General features: G+C 38.2%; 1 protein-coding gene across 1 annotated transcript in view; it reads left to right on the top strand.

The window, feature by feature from the left end:
* LOC138743596 (serine-rich adhesin for platelets-like) overlaps positions 1–14,547 on the top strand; it is a 158,012-nt gene that overhangs the window by 36,138 nt on the left and 107,327 nt on the right. Inside the window, exons 18-21 of the mRNA XM_069899109.1 lie at positions 2,667–2,858; positions 5,808–5,897; positions 9,181–9,372; positions 12,319–12,408. Coding sequence (XP_069755210.1) covers positions 2,667–2,858; positions 5,808–5,897; positions 9,181–9,372; positions 12,319–12,408 — 564 coding nt within the window. The remainder of the gene's footprint in view (positions 1–2,666; positions 2,859–5,807; positions 5,898–9,180; positions 9,373–12,318; positions 12,409–14,547) is intronic.

The following is a 14,547-nucleotide window of genomic DNA, read 5'->3' on the forward strand; positions in this document are numbered from 1 at the left end:
GCGAATGGTCACTCCTATTTGATGGGATGTCGCACTTTCTTTTCAATTCTTGCGAGACTATTCTTCTCTGCTTGAATTCCCCATCGGAAATTTCTCTCGTCAAAGAGTGTTTCATTACATCCAGAGAGACAACTTGACTTTATCCTCAGCCCAAGTTTTCTCTTCATTTTCTGTATCGGAACAGAACACGACTACCCTGGCTCCTTCATCCATATCTGCGACAAGTAGTGAAGCAACAGGTAGATTTATACGTTAAAAATATCCCCACAATTCAATTCAGATTTCTCAGTAGCTTTTTACAGTCTTCCAGATAGACGCTTGAATATGTGGGGAAAGATGGGCTAAGTAACAATGAATAACTTAGAAATTTTGGTATTTGGCCAATAGCCAAATATGAGACCTGGGACCTATTCCGGTACAGTTCTGTTCTTCAGTTGTGTTTCCCCACAGTCACAGATGCTCTCAATTCCAGACACAATCGGAAATACTTGAGAATTGTTTCTTCAGATTTCTGAAACCCTGATTGAGTCATGATCACTTTAGAGTTCCATGTACCAAAACAGTGAACACGTTCCACAAATAATGCATATTTCAGCATTGATTTTGTTCTTTTAAACAACCAATCATCTTGCAAGACGATTGACCTTGGGTGAATTTGCTTTTTGATGTTTTCACATTAGAAAATCTCATCGCAAGAATAAAAATGCCTTTGACATTGCTGTGAAGCAATCAAATTATATATTTACCCTGCTTCGTCAAATAACCCAGCAGATTTTCTAGTTAATGTAAATGTGGTGACTGCTGTCAAATCATTAACCGTCTCTCATATCCTTTTCAAACACATTCTACTCTTGTAAAAGACACATACTATTGAAATCTATCCCATCATTCATCAATGGACAAGCAAGAAACAAAAATCCATGCCAAGTCGACAACTTCTACATCTGAATGTTCATTGATATTTCATGGAGATTCTTCATGGTAAATAAACATGCAGATCCATGACATCAGTTGCCAATTATGTGAGTGCCATCTGAAATATCCAGCATCAGGAAGGAAATGAATGGAATTTGAACAGAGATCTCACCGGAAGAATCAGCTGAATCGATGCAAAATCACAGTTTGCCAGGCTGATATGTATTTTAACAATCATTCTTCACATATTTCAAGGAACTACATCCGCGACAACAGAACCAAGTACCTCCTCAGAGCAATTTACATCTTCGACCTCTTCTTCAACAGAGTCAACATCAATAGTCACAGGTAACTTCAATCTTAACCTGTTACTCCAAATGTAGACATGCAATATATTGTAAGAGGAAATTATAGTCTCATTCACATATTGCCTTGTGGAGTTCTGCAAGGAGAGAGATCTGACTGTCATTGGAAAGGATCATCGAGTCAGGCTCATGTTCCGACGTAATGGCAGTTGCATCCAACTTTTGATTGAAGGGAATGACTGGGAATATAATCCTGAGGAGACAGTTGGGAAATATCAGTGTTTAATAAATGCATTTCTCAATTGCAAAAGTCAAATACTCCTGAATATTAACATGCGGATTTCTTGGCATTCACTTCAACCGCTTGCCATTTTCTACAGAGGCAAAATGGGGAAACATTTGGTACATATTACGAAGAGCAAATTTCAACCATTGCTCGAGACTGAGGGACATCACAATGTCTTTGAACCTGACCAATTTGTCAGAATGCAATATATAATGTATAGTGTTCTATAGTGACTTAAAATTTATTCTCGTTAATTTTCTGCTTGACTCTCTAGTTTACCTCCATTATCATAGAGTGAGAAATGTTATTGCATCCAGATAATTGATGGCTTTAACATCAAGGCAAACCTGACTTCATTTTCACTTTCAGAAACAAGCACGGTCACCACTGCCCCATCTACCACTCCTGGCACAAGCAGCGAGACAACAGGTAGACTCTTGCAACATATGTAACTACCGTTCCGTCTGCCGTCCCAGCCAATCTTTCCTCTTAATGCAATTGACAAACAGTTGCGATGCTTGATTTTTAAAGCTGAAAAGATTCTTCAGCACAGCTAAACATATTTCCATTCAGTGATTGAATGAAAAATTGCACAGATAGAGCAGAAATGAGCCAGCAGACTTGAGACAAAAATATCAGATGACCAGTAGGATTAAGACTCACTCGACATTTATATTGGCGTGTCTTTATGTCAACTATCGTAATGATTGAACAGCAATAGCTTTGCCATGTCTCTGATAAATTCAAATATCAAAAGTGGCTTCACATCAAGAACCAAACATCAGACTGCAGCGATTGGTGCCATATATACAATCATTAAAACACTCAATTTTTTTATTTTCAAAAGTCTTGCGGTCACCTCAAATACAGTGGCCACTGAAATCTATTCAATGGTTTATCAAGGACTGACACACAAATAGGTAACTCTATAAACTTCACAATTTTGCTCAAATAATCATTCATCAATGGCTGTGATAAGGAATTGTTTCAACTTCGAATATTTGCAGTATTACTCGCAACATTGCAATTACAAGAACTATTTGTCATACAAATGAAATGAAATTAATTCACTGTTGTATGGACTGTTTAATCAATGGACTAGAGTAGCTTGACCGTGCTGTGATGGACTGTAACTAAACGCTCAGCTTTTCTATTTAAAGGAACTCTATCTACGACAGAAGGAAGTACCTCGTCAGCGGAAAGTACAACTATCAGCTCTTCGACAACGGAACCAACATCAACGTTGACAGGTAATCTCAATCACCACCGCGGCATTGTATTTGGCCAAGGATGTGTTGCAAATCAGAAAGATATCGCTCCAATTGAATATGATCTTGGAGTATTTTCCAAGAGTATATGTCATCAAAAGGTTATACTGCTCAAAGTCAATCCTGTACGAAAATTCCCTTATGTGCTGTGAAATCTACTGATCAAAAAATTGGACGTTAAAACGTCCATATTAATGCCCGGGGAGGAACATAGGTCGAATCCCTGCGTGATGAAAGCCATGTTAAGTCGTATACTTCAGAGGAGTCACTTCAACAGGGTGGAATTAATTGAGGGATGCATGATAAATATTCATTGTTCATGTCACAGCAACTATTGCATTCAATCGTAGGACCTCGCGATCATGCGAATGGTCACTCCTATTTGATGGGATGTCGCACTTTCTTTTCAATTCTTGCGAGACTATTCTTCTCTGCTTGATTTCCCCATCGGAAAATTCTCTCGTCAAAGAGTGTTTCATTACATCCAGAGAGACAACTTGACTTTATCCTCAGCCCAAGTTTTCTCTTCATTTTCTGTATCGGAACAGACCACGACTACCCTGGCTCCTTCATCCATATCTGCGACAAGTAGTGAAGCAACAGGTAGATTTATACGTTAAAAATATCCCCACAATACAATTCAGATTTCTCAGTAGCTTTTTACAGGCTTCCTGATAGACGCTTGAATATGTGGGGAAAGATGGGCTAAGTAATAATGAATAACTTAGAAATTTTGGTATTTGGCCAATAGCATTAATTATGAGACCTGGGACCTATTCCGGTACAGATCTGTTCTTCAGTTGTGTTTCCCCACAGTCACAGATGCTCTCAATTCCAGACACAATTGGAAATACTTGAGAATTGTTTCTTCAGATTTCTGAAACCCTGATTGAGTCATGATCACTTTAGAGTTCCATGTACCAAAACAGTGAACACGTTCCACAAATAATGCATATTTCAGCATTGATTTTGTTCTTTTAAACAACCAATCATCTTGCAAGACGAATGACCTTGGGTGAATTTGCTGTTTGATGTTTTCACATTAGAAAATCTCATCGCAAGAATAAAAATGCCTTTGACATTGCTGTGAAGCAATCAAATTATATATTTACCCTGCTTCGTCAAATAACCCAGCAGATTTTCTAGTTAATGTATATGTGGTGACTGCTGTCAAATCATTAACCGTCTCTCATATCCTTTTCAAACACATTCTACTCTTGTAAAAGACACATAGTATTGAAATCTATCCTATCATTCATCAATGGATAAGCAAGAAACAAAAATCCATGCCAAGTCGACAACTTCTACATTTGAATGTTCATTGATATTTCATGGAGATTCTTCATGGTAAATAAACATGCAGATCCATGACATCAGTTGCCAATTATGTGAGTGCCATCTGAAATATCCAGCATCAGGAAGGAAATGAATGGAATTTGAACAGAGATCTCACCAGAAGAATCAGCTGAATCTATGCAAAATCACAGTTTGCCAGGCTGATATGTATTTTAACAATCATTCTTCACATATTTCAAGGAACTACATCCGCGACAACAGAACCAAGTACCTCCTCAGAGCAATTTACATCTTCGACCTCTTCTTCAACAGAGTCAACATCAATAGTCACAGGTAACTTCAATCATAACCTGCTACTCCAAATGTAGACATGCAATATATTGTAAGAGGAAATTATAGTCTCATTCACATATTGCCTTGTGGAGTTCTGCAAGGAGACAGATCTGACTGTCATAGGAAAGGATCATCGAGTCAGGCTCATGTTCCGACGTAATGGCAGTTGCATCCAACTTTTGATTGAAGGGAATGACTGGGAATATAATCCTGAGGAGACAGTTGGGAAATATCAGTGTTTAATAAATTCATTTCTCAATTGCAAAAGTCAAATACTCCTGAATATTAACATGCAGATTTCTTGGCATTCACTTCAATCGCAAGCCATTTTCTAGAGAGGTAAAATGGGGAAACATTTGGTGCATATTACGAAGAGCAAATTTCAACCATTGCTCGAGACTGAGGGACATCACAATGTCTTTGAACCTGACCAATTTGTCAGAATGCAATACATAATGTATAGTGTTCTATAGTGACTTAAAATTTATTCTAGTTAATTTTCTGCTTGACTCTCTAGTTTACCTTCATTATCATAGAGTGAGAAATGTTATTGCATCCAGATAATTGATGGCTTTAACATCAAGGCAAACCTGACTTCATTTTCACTTTCAGAAACAAGCACGGTCACCACTGCCCCATCTACCACTCCTGGCACAAGCAGCGAGACAACAGGTAGACTCTTGCAACATATGTAACTACCGTTCCGTCTGCCGTCCCAGCCAATCTTTCCTCTTAATGCAATTGACAAACAGTTGCGATGCTTGATTTTTAAAGCTGAAAAGATTCTTCAGCACAGCTAAACACAGTTCCATTCAGTGATTGAATGAAAAATTGCACAGATAGAGCAGAAATGAGCCAGCAGACTTGAGACAAAAATATCAGATGACCAGTAGGATTAAGACTCACTCGACATTTGTTTTGGCGTGTCTTTATGTCACCTATCGTAATGATTGAACAGCAATAGCTTTGCCATGTCTCTGATAAATTCAAATATCAAAAGTGGCTTCACATCAAGAACCAAACATCAGACTGCAGCGATTGGTGCCATATATACAATCATTAACACACTCAATTTTTTTATTTTCAAAAGACTTGCGGTCACCTCAACTACAGTGGCCACTGAAATCTATTCAATGGTTTATCAAGGATTGACACACAAATAGGTAACTCTGTAAACTTCACAATTTTGCCCAAATAATCATTCATCAATGGCTGTGATATGGAATTGTTTCAACTTCGAATATTTGCAGTATTACTCGCAACATTGCAATTAAAAGAACTATTTGTCATACAAAATGAAATGAAATTAAATCACTGTTGAATGGACTGTTTAATCAACGGACTAGAGTAGCTTGACCGTGCTGTGATGGACTGTAACTAAACGCTCAGCTTTTCTATTTAAAGGAACTCTATCAACGACAGAAGGAAGTACCTCGTCAGCGGAAAGTACAACTATCAGCTCTTCGACAACGGAACCAACATCAACGTTGACAGGTAATCTCAATCACCACCGCGGCATTGTATTTTGCCAAGGATGTGTTGCAAATCAGAAAGATATCGCTCCAATTGAATATGATCTTGGAGTATTTTCCAAGAGTACATGTCATCAAAAGGTTATACTGCTCAAAGTCAATCCTGTACAAAAATTCCCTTATGTCCTGTGAAATCCACTGATCAAAAAATTGGACGTTAAAATGTCCATATTAATGTCCGGGGAGGAACATAGGTCGAATCCCTGCGTGATGAAAGCCATGTTAAGTCGTATACTTCAGAGGAGTCACTTCAACAGGGTGGAATTAATTGAGGGATGAATGATAAATATTCACTGTTCATGTCACAGCAACTATTGCATTCAATCGTAGGACCTCGCAATCATGCGAATGGTCACTCCTATTTGATGGGATGTCGCAGTTTCTTTTCAATTCATGCGAGACTATTCTTCTCTGCTTGATTTCCCCATCGGAAATTTCTCTCGTCAAATAGTGTTTCATTACATCCAGAGAGACAACTTGACTTTATCCTCAGCCCAAGTTTTCTCTTCATTTTCTGTATCGGAACAGACCACGACTACCCTGGCTCCTTCATCCATATCTGCGACAAGTAGTAAAGCAACAGGTAGATTTATACGTTAAAAATATCCCCACAATCTTTGGCTTGGCTTCGCGGACGAAGATTTATGGAGGGGGTAAAAAGTCCACGTCAGCTGCAGGCTCGTTTGTGGCTGACAAGTCCGATGCGGGACAGGCTGACACGATTGCAGCGGTTGCAGGGGAAAATTGGTTGGTTGGGGTTGGGTGTTGGGTTTTTCCTCCTTTGCCTTTTGTCAGTGAGGTGGGCTCTGCGGTCTTCTTCAAAGGAGGTTGCTGACCGCCAAACTGTGAGGCGCCAAGATACAATTCAGATTTCTCAGTAGCTTTTTACAGGCTTCCAGATAGACGCTTGAATATGTGGGGAAAGATGGGCTAAGTAACAATGAATAACTTAGAAATTTTGGTATTTGGCCAATAGCATTAATTATGAGACCTGGGACCTATTCCGGTACAGTTCTGTTCTTCAGTTGTGTTTCCCCACAGTCACAGATGCTCTCAATTCCAGACACAATCGGAAATACTTGAGAATTGTTTCTTCAGATTTCTGAAACCCTGATTGAGTCATGATCACTTTAGAGTTCCATGTACCAAAACAGTGAACACGTTCCACAAATAATGCATATTTCAGCAATGATTTTTTTTCATTTAAACAACCAATCATCTTGCAAGACGAATGACCTTGGGTGAATTTGCTTTTTGATGTTTTCACATTAGAAAATCTCATCGCAAGAATAAAAATGCCTTTGACATTGCTGTGAAGCAATCAAATTATATATTTACCCTGCTTCGTCAAATAACCCAGCAGATTTTCTAGTTAATGTATATGTGGTGACTGCTGTCAAATCATTAACCGTCTCTCATATCCTTTTCAAACACATTCTACTCTTGTAAAAGACACATAGTATTGAAATCTATCCCATCATTCATCAATGGATAAGCAAGAAACAAAAATCCATGCCAAGTCGACAACTTCTACATTTGAATGTTCATTGATATTTCATGGAGATTCTTCATGGTAAATAAACATGCAGATCCATGACATCAGTTGCCAATTATGTGAGTGCCATCTGAAATATCCAGCATCAGGAAGGAAATGAATGGAATTTGAACAGAGATCTCACCAGAAGAATCAGCTAAATCTATGCAAAATCACAGTTTTCCAGGCTGATATGTATTTTAACAATCATTCTTCACATATTTCAACGACAACAGAACCAAGTACCTCCTCAGAGCAATTTACATCTTCGACCTCTTCTTCAACAGAGTCAACATCAATAGTCACAGGTAACTTCAATCATAACCTGCTACTCCAAATGTAGACATGCAATATATTGTAAGAGGAAATTATAGTCTCATTCACATATTGCCTTGTGGAGTTCTGCAAGTGGAGAGATCTGACTGTCATTGGAAAGGATCATCGAGTCAGGCTCATGTTCCGACGTAATGGCAGTTGCATCCAACTTTTGATTGAAGGGAATGACTGGGAATATAATCCTGAGGAGACAGTTGGGAAATATCAGTGTTTAATAAGTGCATTTCTCAATTGCAAAAGTCAAATACTCCTGAATATTAACATGCAGATTTCTTGGCATTCACTTCAACCGCTTGCCATTTTCTACAGAGGCAAAATGGGGAAACATTTCGTGCATATTACGAAGAGCAAATTTCAACCATTGCTCGAGACTGAGGGACATCACAATGTCTTTGAACCTGACCAATTTGTCAGAATGCAATATATAATGTATAGTGTTCTCTAGTGACTTAAAATTTATTCTTGTTAATTTTCTGCTTGACTCTCTAGTTTACCTCCATTATCATAGAGTGAGAAATGTTATTGCATCCAGATAATTGATGGCTTTAACATCAAGGCAAACCTGACTTCATTTTCACTTTCAGAAACCAGCACGGTCACCACTGCCCCATCTACCACTCCTGGCACAAGCAGCGAGACAACAGGTAGACTCTTGCAACATATGTAACTACCGTTCCGTCTGTCATCCCAGCCAATCTTTCCTCTTCATGCAATTGACAAACAGTTGCGATGCTTGATTTTTAAAGCTGAAAAGATTCTTCAGCACAGCTAAACACAGTTCCATTCAGTGACTGAATTAAAAATTGCACAGATAGAGCAGAAATGAGCCAGCAGACTTGAGACAAAAATATCAGATGACCAGTAGGATTAAGACTCACTCGACATTTGTTTTGGCGTGTCTTTATGTCAACTATCGTAATGATTGAACAGCAATAGCTTTGCCATGTCTCTGATAAATTCAAATATCAAAAGTGGCTTCACATCAAGAATCAAACATCAGATTGCAGCGATTGGTGCCATATATACAATCATTAAAACACTCAATTTTTTTATTTTCAAAAGTCTTGCGGTCACCTCAACTGCAGTGGCCACTGAAATCTATTCAATGGTTTATCAAGGACTGACACTCAAATAGGTAACTCTATAAACTTCACAATTTTGCTCAAATAATCATTCATCAATGGCTGTGATATGGAATTGTTTCAACTTCGAATATTTGCAGAATTATTCGCAACATTGCAATTACAATAACTATTTGTCATACAAATGAAATGAAATTAATTCACTGTTGTATGGACTGTTTAATCAATGGACTAGAGTAGCTTGACCGTGCTGTGATGGACTGTAACTAAACGCTCAGCTTTTCTATTAAAAGGAACTCTATCTACGACAAAAGGAAGTACCTTCTCAGCGGAAAGTACAACTATCAGCTCTTCGACAACGGAACCAACATCAACGTTGACAGGTAATCTCAATCACCACCGCGGCATTGTATTTGGCCAAGGATGTGTTGCAAATCAGAAAGATATCGCTCCAATTGAATATGATCTTGGAGTATTTTCCAAGAGTACATGTCATCAAAAGGTTATACTGCTCAAAGTCAATCCTGTACGAATATTCCCTTATGTCCTGTGAAATCCACTGATCAAAAAATTGGACGTTAAAATGTCCATGTTAATGCCCGGGGAGGAACATAGGTCGAATCCCTGCGTGATGAAAGCCATGTTAAGTCGTATACTTCAGAGGAGTCACTTCAACAGGGTGGAATTAATTGAGGGATGCATGATAAATATTCATTGTTCATGTTACAGCAACTATTGCATTCAATCGTAGGACCTCGCGATCATGCGAATGGTCACTCCTATTTGATGGGATGTCGCACTTTCTTTTCAATTCTTGCGAGACTATTCTTCTCTGCTTGATTTCCCCATCGGAAATTTCTCTCGTCAAATAGTGTTTCATTACATCCAGAGAGACAACTTGACTTTATCCTCAGCCCAAGTTTTCTCTTCATTTTCTGTATCGGAACAGACCATGACTACCCTGGCTCCTTCATCCATACCTGCGACAAGTAGTGAAGCAACAGGTAGATTTATACGTTAAAAATATCCCCACAATACAATTCAGATTTCTCAGTAGCTTTTTACAGTCTTCCAGATAGACGCTTGAATATGTGGGGAAAGATGGGCTAAGTAACAATGAATAACTTAGAAATTTTGGTATTTGGCCAATAGCCAAATATGAGACCTGGGACCTATTCCGGTACAGTTCTGTTCTTCAGTTGTGTTTCCCCACAGTCACAGATGCTCTCAATTCCAGACACAATCGGAAATACTTGAGAATTGTTTCTTCAGATTTCTGAAACCCTGATTGAGTCATGATCACTTTAGAGTTCCATGTACCAAAACAGTGAACACGTTCCACAAATAATGCATATTTCAGCATTGATTTTGTTCTTTTAAACAACCAATCATCTTGCAAGACGAATGACCTTGGGTGAATTTGCTTTTTGATGTTTTCACATTAGAAAATCTCATCGCAAGAATAAAAATGCCTTTGACATTGCTGTGAAGTAATCAAATTATATATTTACCCTGCTTTGTCAAATAACCCAGCAGATTTTCTAGTTAATGTATATGTGGTGACTGCTGTCAAATCATTAACCGTCTCTCATATCCTTTTCAAACACATTCTACTCTTGTAAAAGACACATAGTATTGAAATCTATCCAATCATTCATCAATGGATAAGCAAGAAACAAAAATCCATGCCAAGTCGACAACTTCTACATTTGAATGTTCATTGATATTTCATGGAGATTCTTCATGGTAAATAAACATGCAGATCCATGACATCAGTTGCCAATTATGTGAGTGCCATCTGAAATATCCAGCATCAGGAAGGAAATGAATGGAATTTGAACAGAGATCTCACCGGAAGAATCAGCTGAATCTATGCAAAATCACAGTTTGCCAGGCTGATATGTATTTTAACAATCATTCTTCACATATTTCAAGGAACTACATCCGTGACAACAGAACCAAGTACCTCCTCAGAGCAATTTACATCTTCGACCTCTTCTTCAACAGAGTCAACATCAATAGTCACAGGTAACTTCAATCATAACCTGCTACTCCAAATGTAGACATGCAATATATTGGAAGAGGAAATTATAGTCTCATTCACATATTGCCTTGTGGAGTTCTGCAAGGGGAGAGATCTGACTGTCATTGGAAAGGATCATCGAGTCAGGCTCATGTTCCGACGTAATAGCAGTTGCATCCAACTTTTGAATGAAGGGAATGACTGGGAATATAATCCTGAGGAGACAGTTGGGAAATATCAGTGTTTAATAAATGCATTTCTCAATTGCAAAATTCAAATACTCCTGAATATTAACATGCGGATTTCTTGGCATTCACTGCAACCGCTTGCCATTTTCTACAGAGACAAAATGGGGAAACATTTGGTGCATATTACGAAGAGCAAATTTCAAACATTGCTCGAGACTGAGGGACATCACAATCTCTTTGAACCTGACCAATTTGTCAGAATGCAATATATAATGTATAGTGTTCTATAGTGACTTAAAATTTATTCTTGTTAATTTTCTGCTTGACTCTCTAGTTTACCTCCATTATCATAGAGTGAGAAATGTTATTGCATCCAGATAATTGATGGCTTTAACATCAAGGCAAACCTGACTTCATTTTCACTTTCAGAAACAAGCACGGTCACCACTACCCCATCTACCACTCCTGGCACAAGCAGCGAGACAACAGGTAGACTCTTGCAACATATGTAACTACCGTTCCGTCTGCCGTCCCAGCCAATCTTTCCTTTTCATGCAATTGACAAACAGTTGCGATGCTTGATTTTTAAAGCTGAAAAGATTCTTCAGCACAGCTAAACACAGTTCCATTCAGTGACTGAATGAAAAATTGCACAGATAGAGCAGAAATGAGCCAGCAGACTTGAGACAAAAATATCAGATGACCAGTAGGATTAAGACTCACTCGACATTTATATTGGCGTGTCTTTATGTCAACTATCGTAATGATTGAACAGCAATAGCTTTGCCATGTCTCTGATAAATTCAAATATCAAAAGTGGCTTCACATCAAGAATCAAACATCAGACTGCAGCGATTGGTGCCATATATACAATCATTAAAACACTCAATTTTTTTATTTTCAAAAGTCTTGCGGTCACCTCAACTGCAGTGGCCACTGAAATCTATTCAATGGTTTATCAAGGACTGACACACAAATAGGTAACTCTATAAACTTCACAATTTTGCTCAAATAATCATTCATCAATGGCTGTGATATGGAATTGTTTCAACTTCGAATATTTGCAGTATTACTCGCAACATTGCAATTACAATAACTATTTGTCATACAAATGAAATGAAATTAATTCACTGTTGTATGGACTGTTTAATCAATGGACTAGAGTAGCTTGACCGTGCTGTGATGGACTGTAACTAAACGCTCAGCTTTTCTATTTAAAGGAACTCTATCTACGACAGAAGGAAGTACCTCCTCAGCGGAAAGTACAACTATCAGCTCTTCGACAACGGAACCAACATCAACGTTGACAGGTAATCTCAATCACCACTGCGGCATTGTATTTTGCCAAGGGTGTGTTGCAAATCAGAAAGATATCGCTCCAATTGAATATGATCTTGGAGTATTTTCCAAGAGTACATGTCATCAAAAGGTTATACTGCTCAAAGTCAATCCTGTACGAAAATTCCCTTATGTCCTGTGAAATCCACTGATCAAAAAATTGGACGTTAAAATATCCATATTAATGCACGGGGAGGAACATAGGTCGAATCCCTGCGTGATGAAAGCCATGTTAAGTCGTATACTTCAGAGGAGTCACTTCAACAGGGTGGAATTAATTGAGGGATGCATGATAAATATTCATTGTTCATGTCACAGCAACTATTGCATTCAATCGTAGGACCTCCCGATCATGCGAATGGTCACTCCTATTTGATGGGATGTCGCACTTTCTTTTCAATTCTTGCGAGACTATTCTTCTCTGCTTGATTTCCCCATCGGAAATTTCTCTCGTCAAATAGTGTTTCATTACATCCAGAGAGACAACTTGACTTTATCCTCAGCCCAAGTTTTCTCTTCATTTTCTGTATCGGAACAGAACACGACTACCCTGGCTCCTTCATCCATATCTGCAACAAGTAGTGAAGCAACAGGTAGATTTATACGTTAAAAATATCCCCACAATACAATTCAGATTTCTCAGTAGCTTTTTACAGTCTTCCAGATAGACGCTTGAATATGTGGGGAAAGATGGGCTAAGTAACAATGAATAACTTAGAAATTTTGGTATTTGGCCAATAGCCAAATATGAGACCTGGGACCTATTCCAGTACAGTTCTGTTCTTCAGTTGTGTTTCCTCACAGTCACAGATGCTCTCAATTCCAGACACAATCGGAAATACTTGAGAATTGTTTCTTCAGATTTCTGAAACCCTGATTGAGTCATGATCACTTTAGAGTTCCATGTACCAAAACAGTGAACACGTTCCACAAATAATGCATATTTCAGCAATGATTTTTTTTCATTTAAACAACCAATCATCTTGCAAGACGAATGACCTTGGGTCAATTTGCTTTTTGATGTTTTCACATTAGAAAATCTCATCGCAAGAATAAAAATGCCTTTGACATTGCTGTGAAGTAATCAAATTATATATTTACCCTGCTTCGTCAAATAACCCAGCAGATTTTCTAGTTAATGTAAATGTGGTGACTGCTGTCAAATCATTAACCGTCTCTCATATCCTTTTCAAACACATTCTACTCTTGTAAAAGACACATAGTATTGAAATCTATCCCATCATTCATCAATGGACAAGCAAGAAACAAAAATCCATGCCAAGTCGACAACTTCTAAATTTGAATGTTCATTGATATTTCATGGAGATTCTTCATGGTAAATAAACATGCAGATCCATGACATCAGTTGCCAATTATGTGAGTGCCATCTGAAATATCCAGCATCAGGAAGGAAATGAATGGAATTTGAACAGAGATCTCACCGGAAGAATCAGCTGAATCGATGCAAAATCACAGTTTGCCAGGCTGATATGTATTTTAACAATCATTCTTCACATATTTCAAGGAACTACATCCGCGACAACAGAACCAAGTACCTCCTCAGAGCAATTTACATCTTCGACCTCTTCTTCAACAGAGTCAACATCAATAGTCACAGGTAACTTCAATCTTAACCTGTTACTCCAAATGTAGACATGCAATATATTGTAAGAGGAAATTATAGTCTCATTCACATATTGCCTTGTGGAGTTCTGCAAGGAGAGAGATCTGACTGTCATTGGAAAGGATCATCGAGTCAGGCTCATGTTCCGACGTAATGGCAGTTGCATCCAACTTTTGATTGAAGGGAATGACTGGGAATATAATCCTGAGGAGACAGTTGGGAAATATCAGTGTTTAATAAATGCATTTCTCAATTGCAAAAGTCAAATACTCCTGAATATTAACATGCGGATTTCTTGGCATTCACTTCAACCGCTTGCCATTTTCTACAGAGGCAAAATGGTGAAACATTTGGTACATATTACGAAGAGCTAATTTCAACCATTGCTCGAGACTGAGGGACATCACAATGTCTTTGAACCTGACCAATTTGTCAGAATGCAATATATAATGTATAGTGTTCTCTAGTGACTTAAAATTTATTCTTG

Source organism: Narcine bancroftii, chromosome 9 (genome assembly GCF_036971445.1).
Source record: "Narcine bancroftii isolate sNarBan1 chromosome 9, sNarBan1.hap1, whole genome shotgun sequence".
In the NCBI taxonomy this organism is placed as follows: domain Eukaryota; kingdom Metazoa; phylum Chordata; class Chondrichthyes; order Torpediniformes; family Narcinidae; genus Narcine; species Narcine bancroftii.